Raw genomic sequence first — 16,353 nt, 5'->3', positions numbered from 1 at the left:
GTTGGGCAGATTACAAAACACAAATTGCCGCAAAAACACATTACATGCTTTTCTGCAGCTTCTCAATGGAAGTATATTGAACCAAAAAATAAATAAAAATAGCACCGCTTTGCAGGGCTGTGGAGTCGGAGTCGGGGGAAATTTTGGGTACCTGGAGTCGGCAAACAATGCTCCGACTCCTACTAAATTTAGATTGGAATTAAAAAAAAAAAAAAGCAAGTTTAAATGTCCCAATTCACAAAAAGTTATAATTAATGACTTCTCTACTGTAAGAATAAAGACCAATGCATGCAGTGCCTCACGTAACCGCAAAACGAACACGTTAAGTGACCGTGAAGCATGCTTTTCATGTGCTTCACTATATGGCACGCAACGCACAATTAGGAGCTGCAATACTTATACTTTCCATAGTGTTGTGTTCTGCTTTTACAGGGAACGCATGTTAGAGAACCAGTAAGTGTCCAAATAAAAAAATTCCAACAGGAGTTTTATAAAGCACTAAAAGAAGTTGAAAAGTATGATCGCTCATCAAAACTTACTGTTGAAGAAGCCATCCTTGTTTATCCAGAGATCGTTAGTGATGTGGCCAGAATAGTTACTGCAATGCCACCCACCCAAGTCAGTGTCGAAAGATTATTTTCAGCCCTAAAAATAATAAAGTCTGACTTAAAGCGGGGGTTCACCCTTAGAGGGCACTTTTCCCCCTTAGATTCCTGCTCGTTATTACTAGGGGAATCGGCTATTTATTTTAAAATATGTGCAGTACTTACCCGTTTACGAGACGCATCCTCTCCGTCGCTTCCGGGTATGGGCTTCGGGAATGGGCGTTCCTTCTTGATTGACAGGTTTCCGAGAGGCTTCCGACGGTCGCATCCATCGCGTCACGATTTTCCGAAAGAAGCCGAACGTCGGTGCGCAGGCGCAGTATAGAGCCGCACCGACGTTCGGCTTCTTTCGGCTACGAGTGACGCGATGGATGCGACCGTCGGAAGCCTCTCGGAAGAATGTCAATCAAGAAGGAACGCCCGCTCCCGAAGACCCATACCCGGAAGCGACGGAAGAAGATGCAGCTCGAAAACGGGTAAGTACTGCACATATTTTAATATAAATAGCCGATTCCCCTAGACCGAACGAGCAGGAAGCTAAGGGGAGATTTTTTTTTTTTTTTTTTTTTTTTTTTAAATGGGTGAACTCCCGCTTTAAGAGCCTCTATGAAAGAGGATCTGGCAGAGGCAATTCTCTTCCTTAGAACTCTACATTGAATTGATTTGCATTTGCTAAGCCTAAAACTACATTTCAAGATTAATATAAACCATTTCTAGGTTTTGCAGATTTTGTTTTTGGTTCATTATAGATGAGCTTTGTTTTTGTTCTAAAACAACCAAATAATGTGGTTTGTATTTTTGAACTGGTAAAGATCCTGTTCCTGATGTTTATGCCTGCTGCTACTATCCAGTCACTTGATTGTTTTCATTGTGTTTGTCTTTTGCTTAAACTGTGCAATACAGTAGACTGTTGGCTTCCCAGCCAGTAGTCCTGTGGTAGGTTGCGTTTCTTTCCCTCAAGGAATGTATAAAATACATTCGCATATTAATACAGAGGAGTCTGAGTCGGAAGTACATAAAACTGAGGAGTCTGAGTCGGAACATTTATCTTCCAACTCCACAGCCCTGCCGCTTTGCATTAAAAAGTCCTTGCCCTTTTCAAATACGCAGCAGCTGAAAAAAAATCATGGATGTGAACGTGTCCCATAGGAAAACATGTAAATGAACTATGTAGTGTGTTTCTGCAAAAAGCACCAAAAAACTAAAGTGTGAACCCAGGCCTGAGATGTTTAGTAACATAATGGGGTTAAAAAACAAATTGGTACAAAAAGGGCAAATAATTGCTACTGTAAGGGGTTCATTTTTTTCTGTGGGACAGTGAAAGTAATATTTACAGTAGCGATTTTCTTTTTGTACTATAAAGGGCTCATTTTTTTTTAACCCCATTATGTTACTGGCCGATTGATTATGAAAATTGTAATCGATTAGTTGTCGATTAATCGATTAGTTGTTTCGGCTGTATGTATGTATGTATGTATGTATGTATGTATGTTAAAATTGTGCAGGGTTTGACAAATTTGCTTGGAATCTAGGAGCCAGCTAAAAAAGTTAGGAGCCAGAAAACGCACCATGTCCCGACGATCTTGCGCGCAGAAGCGCATATGTAAACGGTGTTCAAGCCACACATGTGAGGTATCGCCGTGATTGGTAGGGCGAGAGCAATAATTCTAGCCCTAGTCCTCTGTTACTCAAAACATGCAACCTGTAGATTTTTTTTTTTTTTTTTAAACGTTGCCTATGATTTTAAAGGGTAAAAGTTTGTCGGCATTCCACGAGCGGACACAATTTTGAAGCGTGACATGTTGGTTATCAATTTACTCGGCGTAACATTATCTTTCATAATATTAAAAAAAAATGGGGATAACTTTACTGTTTTAATTAAAAAAAAAGTGTAATTTTTTCGCCAAAAAAAAGACCGCTGCACAAATACGGCGTGACGGAAAGTATTGCAACCATCGCCATTTTATTCTCTAGGGTGTTAGGATAAAAAATATATATAATGTTTGGGGGTTCTAATTAGAGGGAAGAAGATGGCAGTGAAAAATAGGGAAAAATGACATTAGAATTGCTGTTTAACTTGTAATGCTTAACTTGTAAATACCAACGGCCACCACCAGATTGCGCCAGCTCACACATCTGGTGGTAATAACTTGTAATACCAACGGGTCACCACCAGATGGCGCCAGCTCACAAAAAAATATATATATTTTTTTTGCCCACCTTCCAAGCCAAGTCTCCAGGACACCATTTCTAGTCGCCATGGCGACCTGGCGCCCGGGATTTGTCGAGCCCTGTGTGTGTGTGTGTGTGTGTGTGTGTGTGTGTGTGTGTGTGTGTGTGAGAGATAGATTATTGTGTGTGTTATTGAGATCTGTGTATCAGTGTGAATAATATGTTTTTTTTATGTTATCCACGTTACTCGTACTCCAGCAAATACCCCCGATACCAAAATAGAATATTCCCCCCGCCACATCCCCGCTACCGCCGACTGGGTAATACGCGCGGGGAACATTACAGCTTTGAATAGCTGTAATGATTCGCGCCGCGTATAGACACTCCCCCTTGCTCGGGTGAACTGTCCAATCCCAAGCGAGGGGGAGTGTCTATACGCGGCGCAAATCATTACAGCTATTCAAAGCTGTAATGTTCCCCGCGTATTAACCAGTCGGCGGCAGCGGGGATGCAGGTAAGGGGGATATGGGGGGTTGACATGGCTGGATGGGGGGGGTTGACATGGCTGGATGGGGGGGGTTGACATGGCTGGATGGGGGGGTTGACATGGCTGGATGGGGGGGTTGACATGGCTGGATGGGGGGGGTTGACATGGCTGGATGGGGGGGGTTGACATGGCTGGATGGGGGGGGGGGGTTGACATGGCTGGATGGGGGGGGGTTGACATGGCTGGATGGGGGGGGGGTTGACATGGGGGGGGGGGGGGGTTGACATGGCTGGATGGGGGGGGGTTGACATGGCTGGATGGGGGGGGTTGACATGGCTGGATGGGGGGGGGGTTGACATGGGGGGGGGGGGGGGTTGACATGGCTGGAGGGGGGGGGGGGGTTGACATGGCTGGATGGGGGGGGTTGACATGGCTGGATGGGGGGGGGGGGAGACATGGCATTGAGACATTGTCTCATGGGCTGTCCTGGAAGACACTTGGAGAAAAGCTGAGTTGGACTTACCGGTACTCCTTTTCTGAGAGTCTTCCGGGACAGCCGGATTCCCACACATTTTTGTTTGGAAGTTGTGTGTATTTTGCATATGTTTTTCAGGAACGTCCTACGGTTCTCGAAGACTGACATGGGGCCTAAAGGATCGCCCTTTTATCTGGTGGGGGTAATGTGTTTTCTCTTATTGTCCATGGACAGACACAGCTCCTTAAGTCTTGACAAGTGGGTTATGTTCCCTGTTTACAGGAGAGTACTAGGCAGAAACATGTTGGATAATTAAATAAATGTTACTTTAGATGAACAGCCCCGCCCAGGGGGCGGTCCCTCCAGACATAACCCTCCTCACTGCAGCCTCAGTTTCGCTATGCCTAGCAAAGGACGTATGGCTCCCTTTGGGCCCAGCGCCTTGAGGAGACATTTTTCTTTTAATTTTTTTTTTTTCTTAAAGAATCTTTTTCAACTGTCTGCTGAGACAGGTTGGTACGGTTGAGGACCCCCCCAAACCCCAGCCGTACCAACCCACCTAAGCGGGAGGGACTGTACTTGCCTCCGAGCGAGGACTCGCTGACGCATTCCTGACAGACCTACAACCGCAATGGAGGTAGCTGTCGGCCCAGTCCACTGAGTGAGACAACACAGCCCAGTCATATGTGGACCTCAGAGCAAAGCTCACCTGCCACGCCATACCCCCTGATTCCTGGGGTGCCCGACCAAGCCTCTTTGCAAAGGTGTGCCCACGCTTGCTGGTCGGACTGAGAAGACTACAAGGACTGTCTGGCCTGAGTTTTTTTGTGAGGTGTGTGTTACTTTTTTTTTTTTTTTTTTTTTTTTTACACTTTTAAAAGCCTTAAAGGCTTTTGCTGTTTAAATGTAGCGTTTTGCCGCCATTCGGCCAGCTCTGGCGCCATTTTTGGGGTGGTTTTCAATTACATTAAACTCCCATGGGCGGCCATTTTGCCGTAGCCGCCCTCCGAGGACGTTCGGCGGCCATCTTGGCTGACCCCTAGTTTTGAATCCTACGGTGCACACCGGTCCCTCGGATGCCGCATGTCTCAGTGTTTTTTCCTCCCCACACGCCGTGGGCACACACAATTGCATTTTATACATACACACTATGTGTATGTGTTGCTCTATTTGGGGTCAGTATCTGGTCTTCCCCCTACATGTTTGTGATGGCAGCGGGTGCCTAATACCTGGGATCCCACAGATGTTGTTTTACTGTTTGTCCTGGACACCTTGGTGCCAGGGTGGGGGACTGCGGGGTTCAAAGGAGCGTCCCCCCTTATCCCCTGGGGAATGCTGTCACAATGGAGCCATTGACCAGATACCTGGGAGGATAAGGCACTTATCACTGCTGTACTCCCTGCAGCTGGGTTTCCGTTGAGGGCTCGGTCTTTTTTGGATCACACAAATCGGACCGCTCTGTGTAGGTTTTCCTTCTGTGCCCTTCCGTGCTAATTTTTAAAATGCGAAAAGCCACGGAGGGCTTTTGTAGTCCCTCACCGCCTGGCAGCTCGGTGCTCCTTGAGGGGAGCCTTTTTAAGAGTTTGCTTCTCCTCCGGTGGTGGACCCTCCGGGTGCTCCATATTGCGGGACACCCCCGCTTGTATGCATTTGACTGAGATCTGACCCGTTCCATGTCTATCATGCTGGGGTCTGTCTTGCGGCCTATTGTGGCCACTACTCTGGAATCCTAGTCACTCACAGAGTGAGCATGTTGCACCATACAGTGGAGGAGCGCAGACTTTCCCCAAGTTATTAGGCTAGCGGGTCCAGGGCCTTGTATGTCTGTGATGTTTCACTGGATGCCGCGCCCTTGATATCCAGGGCTTTGGTTTCAGAGATGGCGCCTTCTCTGGTTGGAATGCTGGTCTGCTGGCCAGGCCTCTAACATACGCCCTGACAGATTTACCCTTTTTGGGTGGGAGACCTTTGGGTCCTCGCTGGACTACATTATCAAGGATGTCACTGGAGGGAAGAGCGCTCTCCTCCCTCAGGCCTTCAGGGGGAAGGGGCCCCTGCCGTGGGCCGGGTCCTACTTTTTCCACACCAAAGCGGTCTTTTTTTCGTCAGCCGGGGTTCGCGGGTGAACCTCCCGGGCCGACAAGGGCTCAGCTGGGGGGCTGATCTGTCCCTGGGTGCGTAAGCCAATCGCGCTGGCACCCGAACCCGCCAATGTATGTAGCTTCCCCTGCCCGTCTCTGAGGTGGGGGGGTCGCCTTTGCTGTTAACAGCTCGGTGAACCTCCCTGCTCTCCGACAGTGGGTCTGCGAGGTGGTATCTTCGGAGTACTAGATAGGGTCCCTTCCGATCCACCGAACAGTGTCTGCCTTTGGGCAGTGTGAGACTTGCTAAGCTGCGATGTGATTTTCTTTTCTGCAGGACTAGTGGTTTGAGAGATTCTATCCAAATCTGCCCTCGGTCCCAAGGATGGCCATGGTCCGTCCGATTTTGGGCTTCAAGGGCCTAAAAGGCCTTTGTGAATGATGGGTAGGTCTGCTTGGAATCTATTCCTTCGGTGGAGTAGCCACTTGCACTTCGGTGCAGAAGGTCATAGGTACGACCCACCATGGGGCTACTACCTGTATAGCTTTTAGCTGCGCTCCATCCGGGGGACTTTCTGGCGTCCTTGGACATTAAAGCGGTGTTTAACCCTAAAAAACAACTTTATAGCATCTCATTCAGCATAGTAGCACGAGCTACAGTATGCCTTTATATTTTTTTTGGGGCGCCGTACTCACTGTTTAATCGCGTAGTAGAATTTCAGACTCCCCGTGGGGAATGGGCGTTCCTATTCAGAGGGCTCGTGATTGACGGCCGGCTATGGCGCGTCACGCTTCACGAAAATAGCCGGAGTAGGTCTCGGGTCTTCCCGGCGCCTGCGCACAGACATCGGAGCTGACTGCGCAGGCGCCGTGAAGAGCAAACGGCTGTTTCCGTGAAGCGTGACGCGCCATAGCCAGCCGTCAATCACGAGCCCTCTGAATAGGAACGCCCATTCCCCTGAAACTTTACTACGCGATTACACAGTGAGTACGGCGCCAAAAAAAATATATAAAGGCATACTGTAGCTCACGCTACTATACTAAATGAGATGCTAGAAAGTAAAAACATTTTTTAGGGAGAACCCCTGCTTTAAGGACGCATACATGCATGTCCCACTTTGCGCAAGTCACAGACGTTTTCTGTGCCTCGCGATGGGATGCTCACGGTCAGTTGTGGTCCTTTTGAACTGGCGCCAGCACTAATGGTTTTCACCAAGGAGTTTTGCACTTATCCTAACCTTGTTGGGACAGCGAAGCTTTGCCATCGAGGCTACTTAAAAGACTTCCTGACTCGGAGCTTATCTGGCTTTTCGGACCCTCCGTGAATTCGGGTGGGTGTTAAACATTTGGAGTCGGTCCTGGTTCCGATTCGGTTTGGAGTGCCTACGACTTCCGGACTCCTCGGTGGCAAAGGTCAGTTTTTTTGTTTTTTTTTCCCCTGGAGAACTTGCAGACTCTTCGATTGCGTGATGTCAATAATCGCCGCCAACTGGTCTCTCCGTTTGCAAGCAAATCCTAGGTCTGTGGGTATCCTCCGAGTCGGTACCGTATGCCCAGTTCCACGCTCGTGTTTTTTATCCAGAGGGAAATGCTGTCCGAGTGGTACAAATCTCCGGTCTCTGAATCATCAGATTCAGGTGCACCACCTTGTCAGTGTCTCTGAATTGGTGGCTGAGATCCGGTAGGTGGTTTCCTCCTTTCTGTGGAGATTACAACGGATGCCAACCTCTAGGGTTGTGAGGGCGCCTGGGGGGGATCCGGTCGGCCCAGAGTCGCTGGACTTGAGTATACCTACAGCCACACAGCCCTATATTTGCCTGTTCTCGTCGGATCTCTAACTACCCAAGCTCAGGGCTGGGTGGGCAATACCAGGTGCCGTAGACCTTGTCTACCGTTACTTGCCCTAGTACTGTGGGCGGTCAGGCTATGCCTTTCCTCGTGGTCGAGGGGGTTGCAAGGTCATCCGATCTTGATTCAACCTGACAACGCCACGCTGGTGGTTTCGGGCTACCATCAGGTAGGTATACTGGAGTCGCCTAATGTTGATCCAGGACAACTGGTCTTGGCACATGGAGTCAACTCCCTTGCAGGAGGTGAGCCTCGCAGGGCATGGATCTCCTAGCCACTCGTCTGAGCCGCAGGGGTATCAAGGTTTGTGGCCAGATCTAGCGATCTGGTACAGACGCGCAACTTGGGCTGTGGGGTCTGTCTCGGCGACTTTATGCCTTTCCCCCATTGAGTGGCTTCCCCGGCTGCTCCAGAGTGGAGGCTAAGGAATCCCGATATTTTAATAGCTCCAGATCCTTGGTGCACCGATTTCGGGCGCCTGGTAGCGGAGGTACCCTGGCGGTTGCCAGGGCACGAGGTCTTTCTGTCTCAAGGTCCCATACTTCCTCCTGTTGTACAGTCACTGACTTGCTCAATAGGGCTATTAGAAGCCAGACTTTAAGGGACCGGGGTCTGTCCGACTCGGTCACCTCAACAATGCTGAGGGCACGGTAGTCTTCCGGTGGACCTACCGTCGCGTCTGGCGGACCTACATCTCTTGGTGCGAAGAGATGGAGTGACGTCCATGGACGTACTCGGGTTCCATCGGCCTGCTGTTTTTACAGCTTGGTGGATCAAAAATTAGCTTAGAGCACCGTTTGGGGGCAGATTTCAGCCTTGGCTGTGTTCTTTTAGTGGCCTTTTTGTGGCCGTTCCCTGGTGGGTACTTTTTTTTGTTTTTGTGGAGGGGGCTTGTCCTATAACTCTCTCCCCCCCCCCCCCCCCCATTTGGACCATCTCTTCGCCCCCCCCCCCCCCCCCCATGAGTTTTGACCGTGGCGTTCTCGGTTCTTCAGGAATCTTCCTTTTGGAAACAGAGATTTTCTCTTGACACTATCTCAGAAGTGGCCTTTACATCTGTTAGAGGGGTTTCTGAGTTGGCGCTCTTGTCTTGCAAGCCGCCATGTTTGATCCTTCATAGCCTTTGGTGGTGCGTTCGCGACCTTCCCTTCTTCCAAAGGTGGTTTCGGCTTTTTTGCCGAAATGAGGACATTATTTCTCCATCCTTCTGTCCTCGGCCGCCGCATCCTACGGAGGTTGTCTTTTATACTTTAGGCGTGGTACGCGCTTTGCGGGTGTACCAGCCTGCTACGGCTCAGTTTCGGAAGATCAGACTCTTTTGTGTCTTGTCTGCCAGTCCCTTTTGTGGACCAAGCTTGTTGCCCACCATTTCTCGGATCAGGTAGGCTGTCATACAGGCCTATGTTAAGGGGCGGGTCCCCCTTTTCCGGTCCGACAGCACGAGACTTGGTCGTCCGTTCACATTCTTTCCAGAATTTACATGGTTGCTGTGAGTGCATCTTCTGATGCTTCTTTTGGCCGCTAGGTTTTTGCAGGTCGCTGTTTAAAGTTGCACCTCTTTTGAGGAGCTCTGCTTGTTTTGGGGTGAAGTTAAGATTGGTTTTACTGATATATTTCCCACCCCTCGTTTTGACACTGCTTGGGGACATCCCACTTGTCAAGACTTAAGGAGCTGTGTCCGTCCATGGACGATAAGAGAAAATAGGATTTTTTTTGTACTCGCCATAAAATCCTTTTCTCTGACGTCCATGGACGGACACAGCTCCCACCCCTCCTTTTTAGGTTTGTACTGCTTGTTACGAACTGAGGCTGCAGTGAGGAGGGTTATGTCTGGAGGGACCGCCCCCTGGGTGGGGCTGTTCAACTCTTGTTAATGTAACATGTATTTAATGATCTAACATGTTAATGCCTAGTCCTCTCCTGTAAACAGGGAACATAACCCACTTGTCAAGACTTAAGGAGCTGTGTCTGTCCATGGACGTCGGAGAAGGATTTTATGGTGAGTACAAAAAATCCTATTTTTCTGTCCTGGTAGGAGGAGCCCTAGGTCTCATGGGCTGTCCTGGAAGACTCTCAGAAAAGAAGATTATCGTTAAGACCCCTTTCACACTGAGGAGTTTTTCAGGCAGTACAGCGCTAAAAATAGCGCTGCTATACCGCCTGAAACTCCTGCCCAGCAACCTCAATGTGAAAGCCGGAGGGCTTTCACATTGAGGCGATGCGCTGGCAGGAGAGAGAAAAATCTCCTGTCGGCAGCATCTTTGGAGTGGTATGTATACCGCACCTTCACCGCTAGCAGGGGTTAATACCGCACCACTAACGGCTGAATCCCACGGCAAATCCAACAGTATAGCGACGCTGTTTTTGCAGTGTGAAAGGGGCCCAAGTCTAACTCAGCTTTTTTTTTCTGGTTGTTGGTCTTATGTAATCTAATTTTCTGAGATACAGAATTTGGGGTTTTCACTAGCTAGCTGTAAGCCATAATGTCAACATTTTTTTTTTTTTTTTTTAAAGTTTCACTTTTTGTATTTCTAAAATAAGGTTTTGATCATATTTTGGTGTGTGAGAAATTGCTTCTGTTCCTCAAACACTTTATTCCTAGGATTTTGTCACCATTCATGTCCTTTTGTTTCCCCCCCCCCCCCCCCCCCCCCCCCCCCAATCTCTAACACAACCTAAAACATCTATGTCCAAATAGGGGTATTGGGACTATTAAGTCGTCTGTATCTGTGCATAATTTACCATCACTTCTGTTCTCTTATCTTTTAAAAATGTATTTGCCTTCCACCAGACGTGTGTGGTCCCTTCCTGTTCTAACGTGTTTGGTAACTTCACATAAAGTATTTTGTTCAGTAGTGAACTTTGTTGCATTGCTGAATTACCGGTAGCTTCTATGAAATTTTGTCATGACAATAATTTTTTTTTTTTTTTTTCTCTCCCCCACCCACCCTTTTCCAGTCTCACATCATGGCGGCTAAGGCAGTTGCTAACACTTTAAGAACATCATTGGGACCCAATGGTAAGTTTAATCTCTCTCAATCACCAGAACTACTGCAGGAAGTGCTTTTCTATTTAAAATGACTGCAACTCTTGATATGCTGAAGAATTGGTTTTCTATGGTACTAAATTGATTTCTGGAAATTTTATAATTTATGTTTTCCCCATCATTTTCAAGGACAGCCACATGAGCTATGATTAGGTTATTCCCTCCTACAGGAAACACAGGCCAAACAGATTAAAGACCTCTCCCACCCTCCTTGTCACTTATCCAGGGAACATGTCGTTCCAGATTCAGTCTGCAGTCCAGGACGGCATCCAAATCAGGGTCACTTCTGTGTGTACCGTAGGTCGAACCAGGACACGTGAAGAGGCAGGGGTTTAGGCGTGATGTCCGGGTCCTGGAGCTTTAGACGCAGTGGCTTTAAAAAGGGACCTTGGAGTGGTCAAGCCTAGCATGCTATCCAGTCATGTTGCCTTGGTTACCTTATTTACCTGGACGCAGTGCGCAATTGTTTCCTGTTGAAAAAAGTGGTACTGTGCATCACTACAATGTCGGGCTTGGACTTGATCCCCAGGGTCCTCAGAATTTAGCACTTTTCTAGCCAAGCATTTAATTTTTTATTTTTTTTGCAAAATCTGTATTTATTTGTTTGAAGACAAATACAAAACAACGATAATACAGCTGTACATTCAGCAGCCTCAGAGTGGCATGGTGAGCATAGTAACTTGATCTTAGACCTAAAACGGTCCACTGGTGCAATTGTCCCTCCAAGGTGTGGCTCGCTGGCATTGATGCCAGTGGAGGTGGGCCAAATACGTGGGTCAAACCTCCACCGGGGCTCTACCCAGCACATAACACCTCTAAGATGCATGCTTTTGCCAAGAGGGAGTAAGGATATCCACACTACATCGTGGGCCTTCCTCACACTTGCTAAGTGATGGAACCATCGGTCCTTGGAGATCAAACAAAAATAAAAACGGCTTCCTAGACCATGTCACCACGAGGCTACACATGGATGGAAAGAGTTTGAAAATAGAAGAAGAAAGGGGAGAGAGTAGTAATAAAAGATGGGGGGGGGGGGGGGGGAGAGAGAAGGGAGATGGTTCAGAGCATACCTGCTAGTAAAGTAGAAGTCTTCGAATCTGCATCGAGCGGGCCAGGTCCAAGGCCAAGCCATCCTCTCATCAGGGAATCACCCCCACCCGGGTTCTAAGGGCCGGTTCGGCTAGTTCCAATAGTGCCAGATCTAGGCTTGAGGATACCTCCCCAGAGTCGATCACATACGCCACCCAAGGTGCCCACACTGAATTAAAGCAATCCAGGGTACCATTACAGGTCGCTATCCAGTGTTCAGCCTCTCTAATTTCATTAACTTTGGCCACCCATTCCTCCCTTGTCAGAACCTGCAAGCGTTTCCAGTAGCTGGGGACTATGCGTTTAGAAGATGCGGTAATGCACTTTTCTTGTATCTACTAATTGGGATTTGAGGGACATGGAGAAGGAAGTGCTCTGGCGAAAGGGGAATGTTCAGGTCCAGAATCTTATTTGGAGTTTGTCTTCCCAAAATGGCCTGATTCAGGGGCAGCCCCACCATATGTGTAGAAGCGTGCCTCTATGGCCGCATGCTCGCCAGCACCGATCCAACACGGAGGGGAAAATATGGGCCAAGTCAGCTGGCACCCTGTACCAGCGCGCCAAAAGTTAATAATTTTGTTTCTTGAGTTTTAGAATCCACAGAACTGGAGTGAGCGAGCTAGTACATGTGTGTCAGCTGAGTATCGGAGAATTGAAGATGTAAATCTCTCTCCCAAACCCGTATATGTGCGGGCTTGGGGTCTATGGTGGCAGAGCCTAATAGGTGGTACATTTCGAAGATCAGGGGGTCTTCGTCTACTAAAAGGCGCTCAAATGGTGTGAGGCAGGGTTTGACAAATTTGCTTGGAATCTAGGAGCCAGCTAAAAAAGTTAGGAGCCAGAAAACGCACCCCGTCCCGACGAGCTTGCGCGCAGAAGCGAACACATACGTGAGCAGCGCCCGCATATGTAAACGGTGTTCAAACCACACATGTGAGGTATCGCCGCGATTGGTAGAGCGAGAGCAATTATTCTAGCCCTAGACCTCCTCTGTAACTCAAAACATGCAACCTGTAGATTTTTTTTTTTTTTAAACGTCGCCTATGAAGATTTTAAAGGGTAAAAGTTTGTCGGCATTTCACGAGCGGACGCACTTTTGAAGCGTGACATGTTGGGTATGAATTTACTCGGCGTAACATTATCTTTCATAATCTTAAAAAAAAATGGGGATAACTTTACTGTTTTATTTTCTAATTAAAAAAAGTGTAATTTTTTTCCCAAAAAAGTGCGCTTGTAAGACCGCTGCGCAAATACGGCGTGACAAAGTATTGCAACCATTGCCATTTTATTCTCTAGGGTGTTTGGATAAAAAATATATATGTTTGGGGGTTCTAATTAGAGGGAAGATGGCAGTGAAAATAGTGATAAATGACATTAGAATTGCTGTTTAACTTGTAATGCTTAACTTGTAATACCAACGGCCACCACCAAATGGCGCCAGCTCACATATGGTGGTAATAACTTGTAATACCAACGGCTCGCCACCAGATGGCGCCAGCTCCTAAAAAAAGTCTACCTTCCAAGCCAAGTCGCCAGGACACCATTTCTAGTCGCCATGGCGACCTGGCGCCTGGGATTTGTCGAGCCCTGGCGTGAGGGAAGTAATATCTCTAATAGAGTGACCATGTATTTCAAAAAAATTGTGTGACGCTGCCTATACCTCCAAAAAAGCATCCCTGAGCCAGCATGTCTGGCCTGTAAAGATTCATAGCTGAGAAGTCTGCCGTTGCTCATGAGCTTCCCGCAACTAGCGTTTCCATCTTCCACCCAAGGGCCAAAAAAGCCATGTGTTCGCCCGGAGGGAACCAAAGAAATCCGCCCAGTAGAGACACTGGGGGGGGGGGGAGGTTTAGGGCAGCGTTTACCTTGTCCCAGACCGAAAGGGCGTGCATTATCAATGGAGAGGTGGTGTCTGACAACTCCCTGGACAGCCATGGTGCGTATGCTAGGTTTCTCCCAGCTAAACATTTTTCAAGGGAGACCCAGAGCTTGGATTGTGTGTGGAAACGCCAGTTGAGGACCCTCTGTAGAGCGACCGCTCTATAATACCTCGCTATGTCAGGGACTCCCAAACCCCCAGTCCGCTTAGAGCGCTTCAGTATCTGCATTGCTATGCGGGGTTTATGCGCATTCCTTACAAACCCAGATGGCAAACTAGAAATTCGGGTGAAGAAAGCTCTCGGCAGAGGTATCGGCAACATTTGAAGAAAAAAGTACCCGCGGTAGAATAGTCATTTTAATAATATTTATGCGGCCTAGCCAGGTAAAGGCAGTCTTGGTCCACTGGGTCAGGTTTCCTTAATCGCAGCAAGAAGGGAGGGATAGTTGGTTGTATACAGGGTGTCAAAGCGGTCTGTTGGATGCCTAGATATTTAAAGGAAGACTTGGCCCACGTGAAAGGAAAAGCTGTTTGCAGGGAGTCGGTCAGGGACGGGGACAATTTTACGGGGAGAATCACCGACTTTGAAAATGTAATTTTGAAGTTGGAAAGTGATCCAAACCGCTGAAGTTCTCCCATCAGGACTGGCAACGAGACTAATGGCTCTGAGATGTGAAAGAGCACATCATCCGCATAAGCTGAAAGCTTGTGTTCAGTGTTGCCAACCTTCAGGCCTTTAATGTCTGTATTCGCGGTACGCAACAAGGGTTCTAGTACCAGGGCAAAGAGGGGGGGGGGGGGCAAGGGGACACCCCTGCCTCGTGCCATTCCTGATCAGGAACCGGGAGGAGAGCACCCCATTTACCCTGACCTGCTCGCACGCAGTGGAGTATAAGGCCGTAATTGATGTCAACATGCGCAGTCCCAACCCCTGGGCCTCAAGCACCACTCGCAGGTACGACCAGTCTACCCGGTCGAAGGCCTTCTCGGCATCAGTCGACAGAATTGTATACGTCTTTTGGTCAGGACGGGAACGGGCCCAGTGGATGAGTTGTATGGCTCTAATAGAATTGTCCCTCGTCTCCCTCCCAGTAATAAATCCAGTCTGGTCGGGGTGTATCAGTTGGGGCACGATGTGTTTCAGTTTGTTTGCAAGGACTTTCGCTAACATTTTTACGTCTACATTTAAAAGGGATATAGGTCTATAGCTTTGAGGTGCCATTGGATCTTTGCCCTCTTTTGGCAATACTGTGATATGGGCCAACACCGCCTCAGAAGGAACAGGGGAACCCTCAGCAATAGAGTTGAAGTAGCTACACATAGGGGATACCAGGATAGGTAAGAAAGCTGTAGAATAGGCCTTGGTGTAGCCATCTGGGCCTGGACTCTTCCCATTGGGCAGGGATTTCACGATTAGCTCAAGCTCGCCGGGGGTAACGGAAAGCTTCAGGTCAGTGCATTGATCCTTGGTCAGGGGTGTGACACCTGCCGAAGCTAGGTAGTCCCGAATAGCCACCGATCTGGGAGTCAGAGTGTTTGAGGGGTAGTCGGGGGACAAATTGAAAGTTGTGAGTAATGTTCTTGAAACCCTGAGGCAATTTTAGAGGACCGAGTCGCCACCGCTCCAGATGGGGAACGGAGCTGTTGAACATGGTCCTGAGCATGTTTCTTACGAAGTGCCCGTGTAAGCATGCGGCCACATTTGTTGCCATGCTCTTAGTACTTGTAAGATAAGTATCTAGTTTGTTTGCGTACTTGTCGGTCCAACAGTCTCAATAACGGGGACCTCATTTCAGTCAGCCTCTTGAACTCCCCAGGGCCTCCATTACGCTTGTGTTGTATTTCTGCTTCCTGAAGAGCGTCCAGCACCCTTTGGAAATCTGCCTGGCGTTCTTTTTTTTTTTTTTTTTTTTTTTCAAGTTTGGATCACAGGGAGATTAGCTCCCCTCTTACTACCGCCTTATGACTTTCCCATAACACTCCCTTACTGATCCCCCTCTGTGGCGTTTTCTTTGAAAAAAAATAGTAATGACTTCCCCCCCACCCTGGCCACCGCCGAATCATCTTCATCCAACAGATTCTCATTCAATCTCCACGTCCAGGTCCTATGGGAACCCGGCGGTAGAGTGAAAGTCATCTCGATCGGAGCGTGATCAGAGATCATTATATTTCCGATGAACGCGGATTGCAGGAGCTCCAGTGTGGGGCGGTCAACATAAATGTGGTCAATGCGAGTATACACAGAATGCACAGCAGAGTAATAACTGAAGTCTCTATCTGTAGGATGGAGAACCCTCCAACTGTCCAGCAAAAGGTGGGACCCAAGCGTCTTACGAAAGTTTTTAAGATGAGCGTAAGAGTGAGAAGGTCGGGAGCTAGATGTATCTAGCAGTGGGTCGGGAGCTAGATGTATCTAGCAGTGGGTCGGGGCTAACGTTAAAATCCCCACCGAGGACAACAGAACCCTCTTTAGGTCAGCCAGAAGGTCTAAAGTAGCATCAATAAAAGTCAATTGGTTGGTGTTGGCAAACGTATACTTCTTCCCTGCTATAATGCCCTTTACGAAAACATAGCAGCCTTGCGGGTCAAGCTTGCTATCTACCAATTGAAAGGGGCAAGTCTTATGAATCGCGATCGCAGTACCCCTAGATTTAGAGGCTGAAGTACTATG

The 16,353-nt window shown here is 48.2% G+C and overlaps 1 protein-coding gene across 2 annotated transcripts in view; it reads left to right on the top strand.

Annotated features, from left to right (window-relative positions):
- The window catches only part of CCT5 (chaperonin containing TCP1 subunit 5), a 244,834-nt gene that overhangs the window by 22,471 nt on the left and 206,010 nt on the right, over positions 1-16,353 (top strand). For both annotated transcript variants that reach the window (XM_040353424.1, XM_040353425.1), the window contains exon 2: positions 10,627-10,687. In XM_040353424.1, the coding sequence (XP_040209358.1) occupies positions 10,627-10,687 (61 nt within the window). The remainder of the gene's footprint in view (positions 1-10,626; positions 10,688-16,353) is intronic.

The sequence above is a fragment of the Rana temporaria genome, chromosome 5 (assembly GCF_905171775.1).
Source record: "Rana temporaria chromosome 5, aRanTem1.1, whole genome shotgun sequence".
NCBI classification, from domain to species: Eukaryota; Metazoa; Chordata; class Amphibia; order Anura; family Ranidae; genus Rana; species Rana temporaria.
Note: the sequence above shows the minus strand (reverse complement) of the source record. Positions and strands in the feature narration are given on the sequence as shown.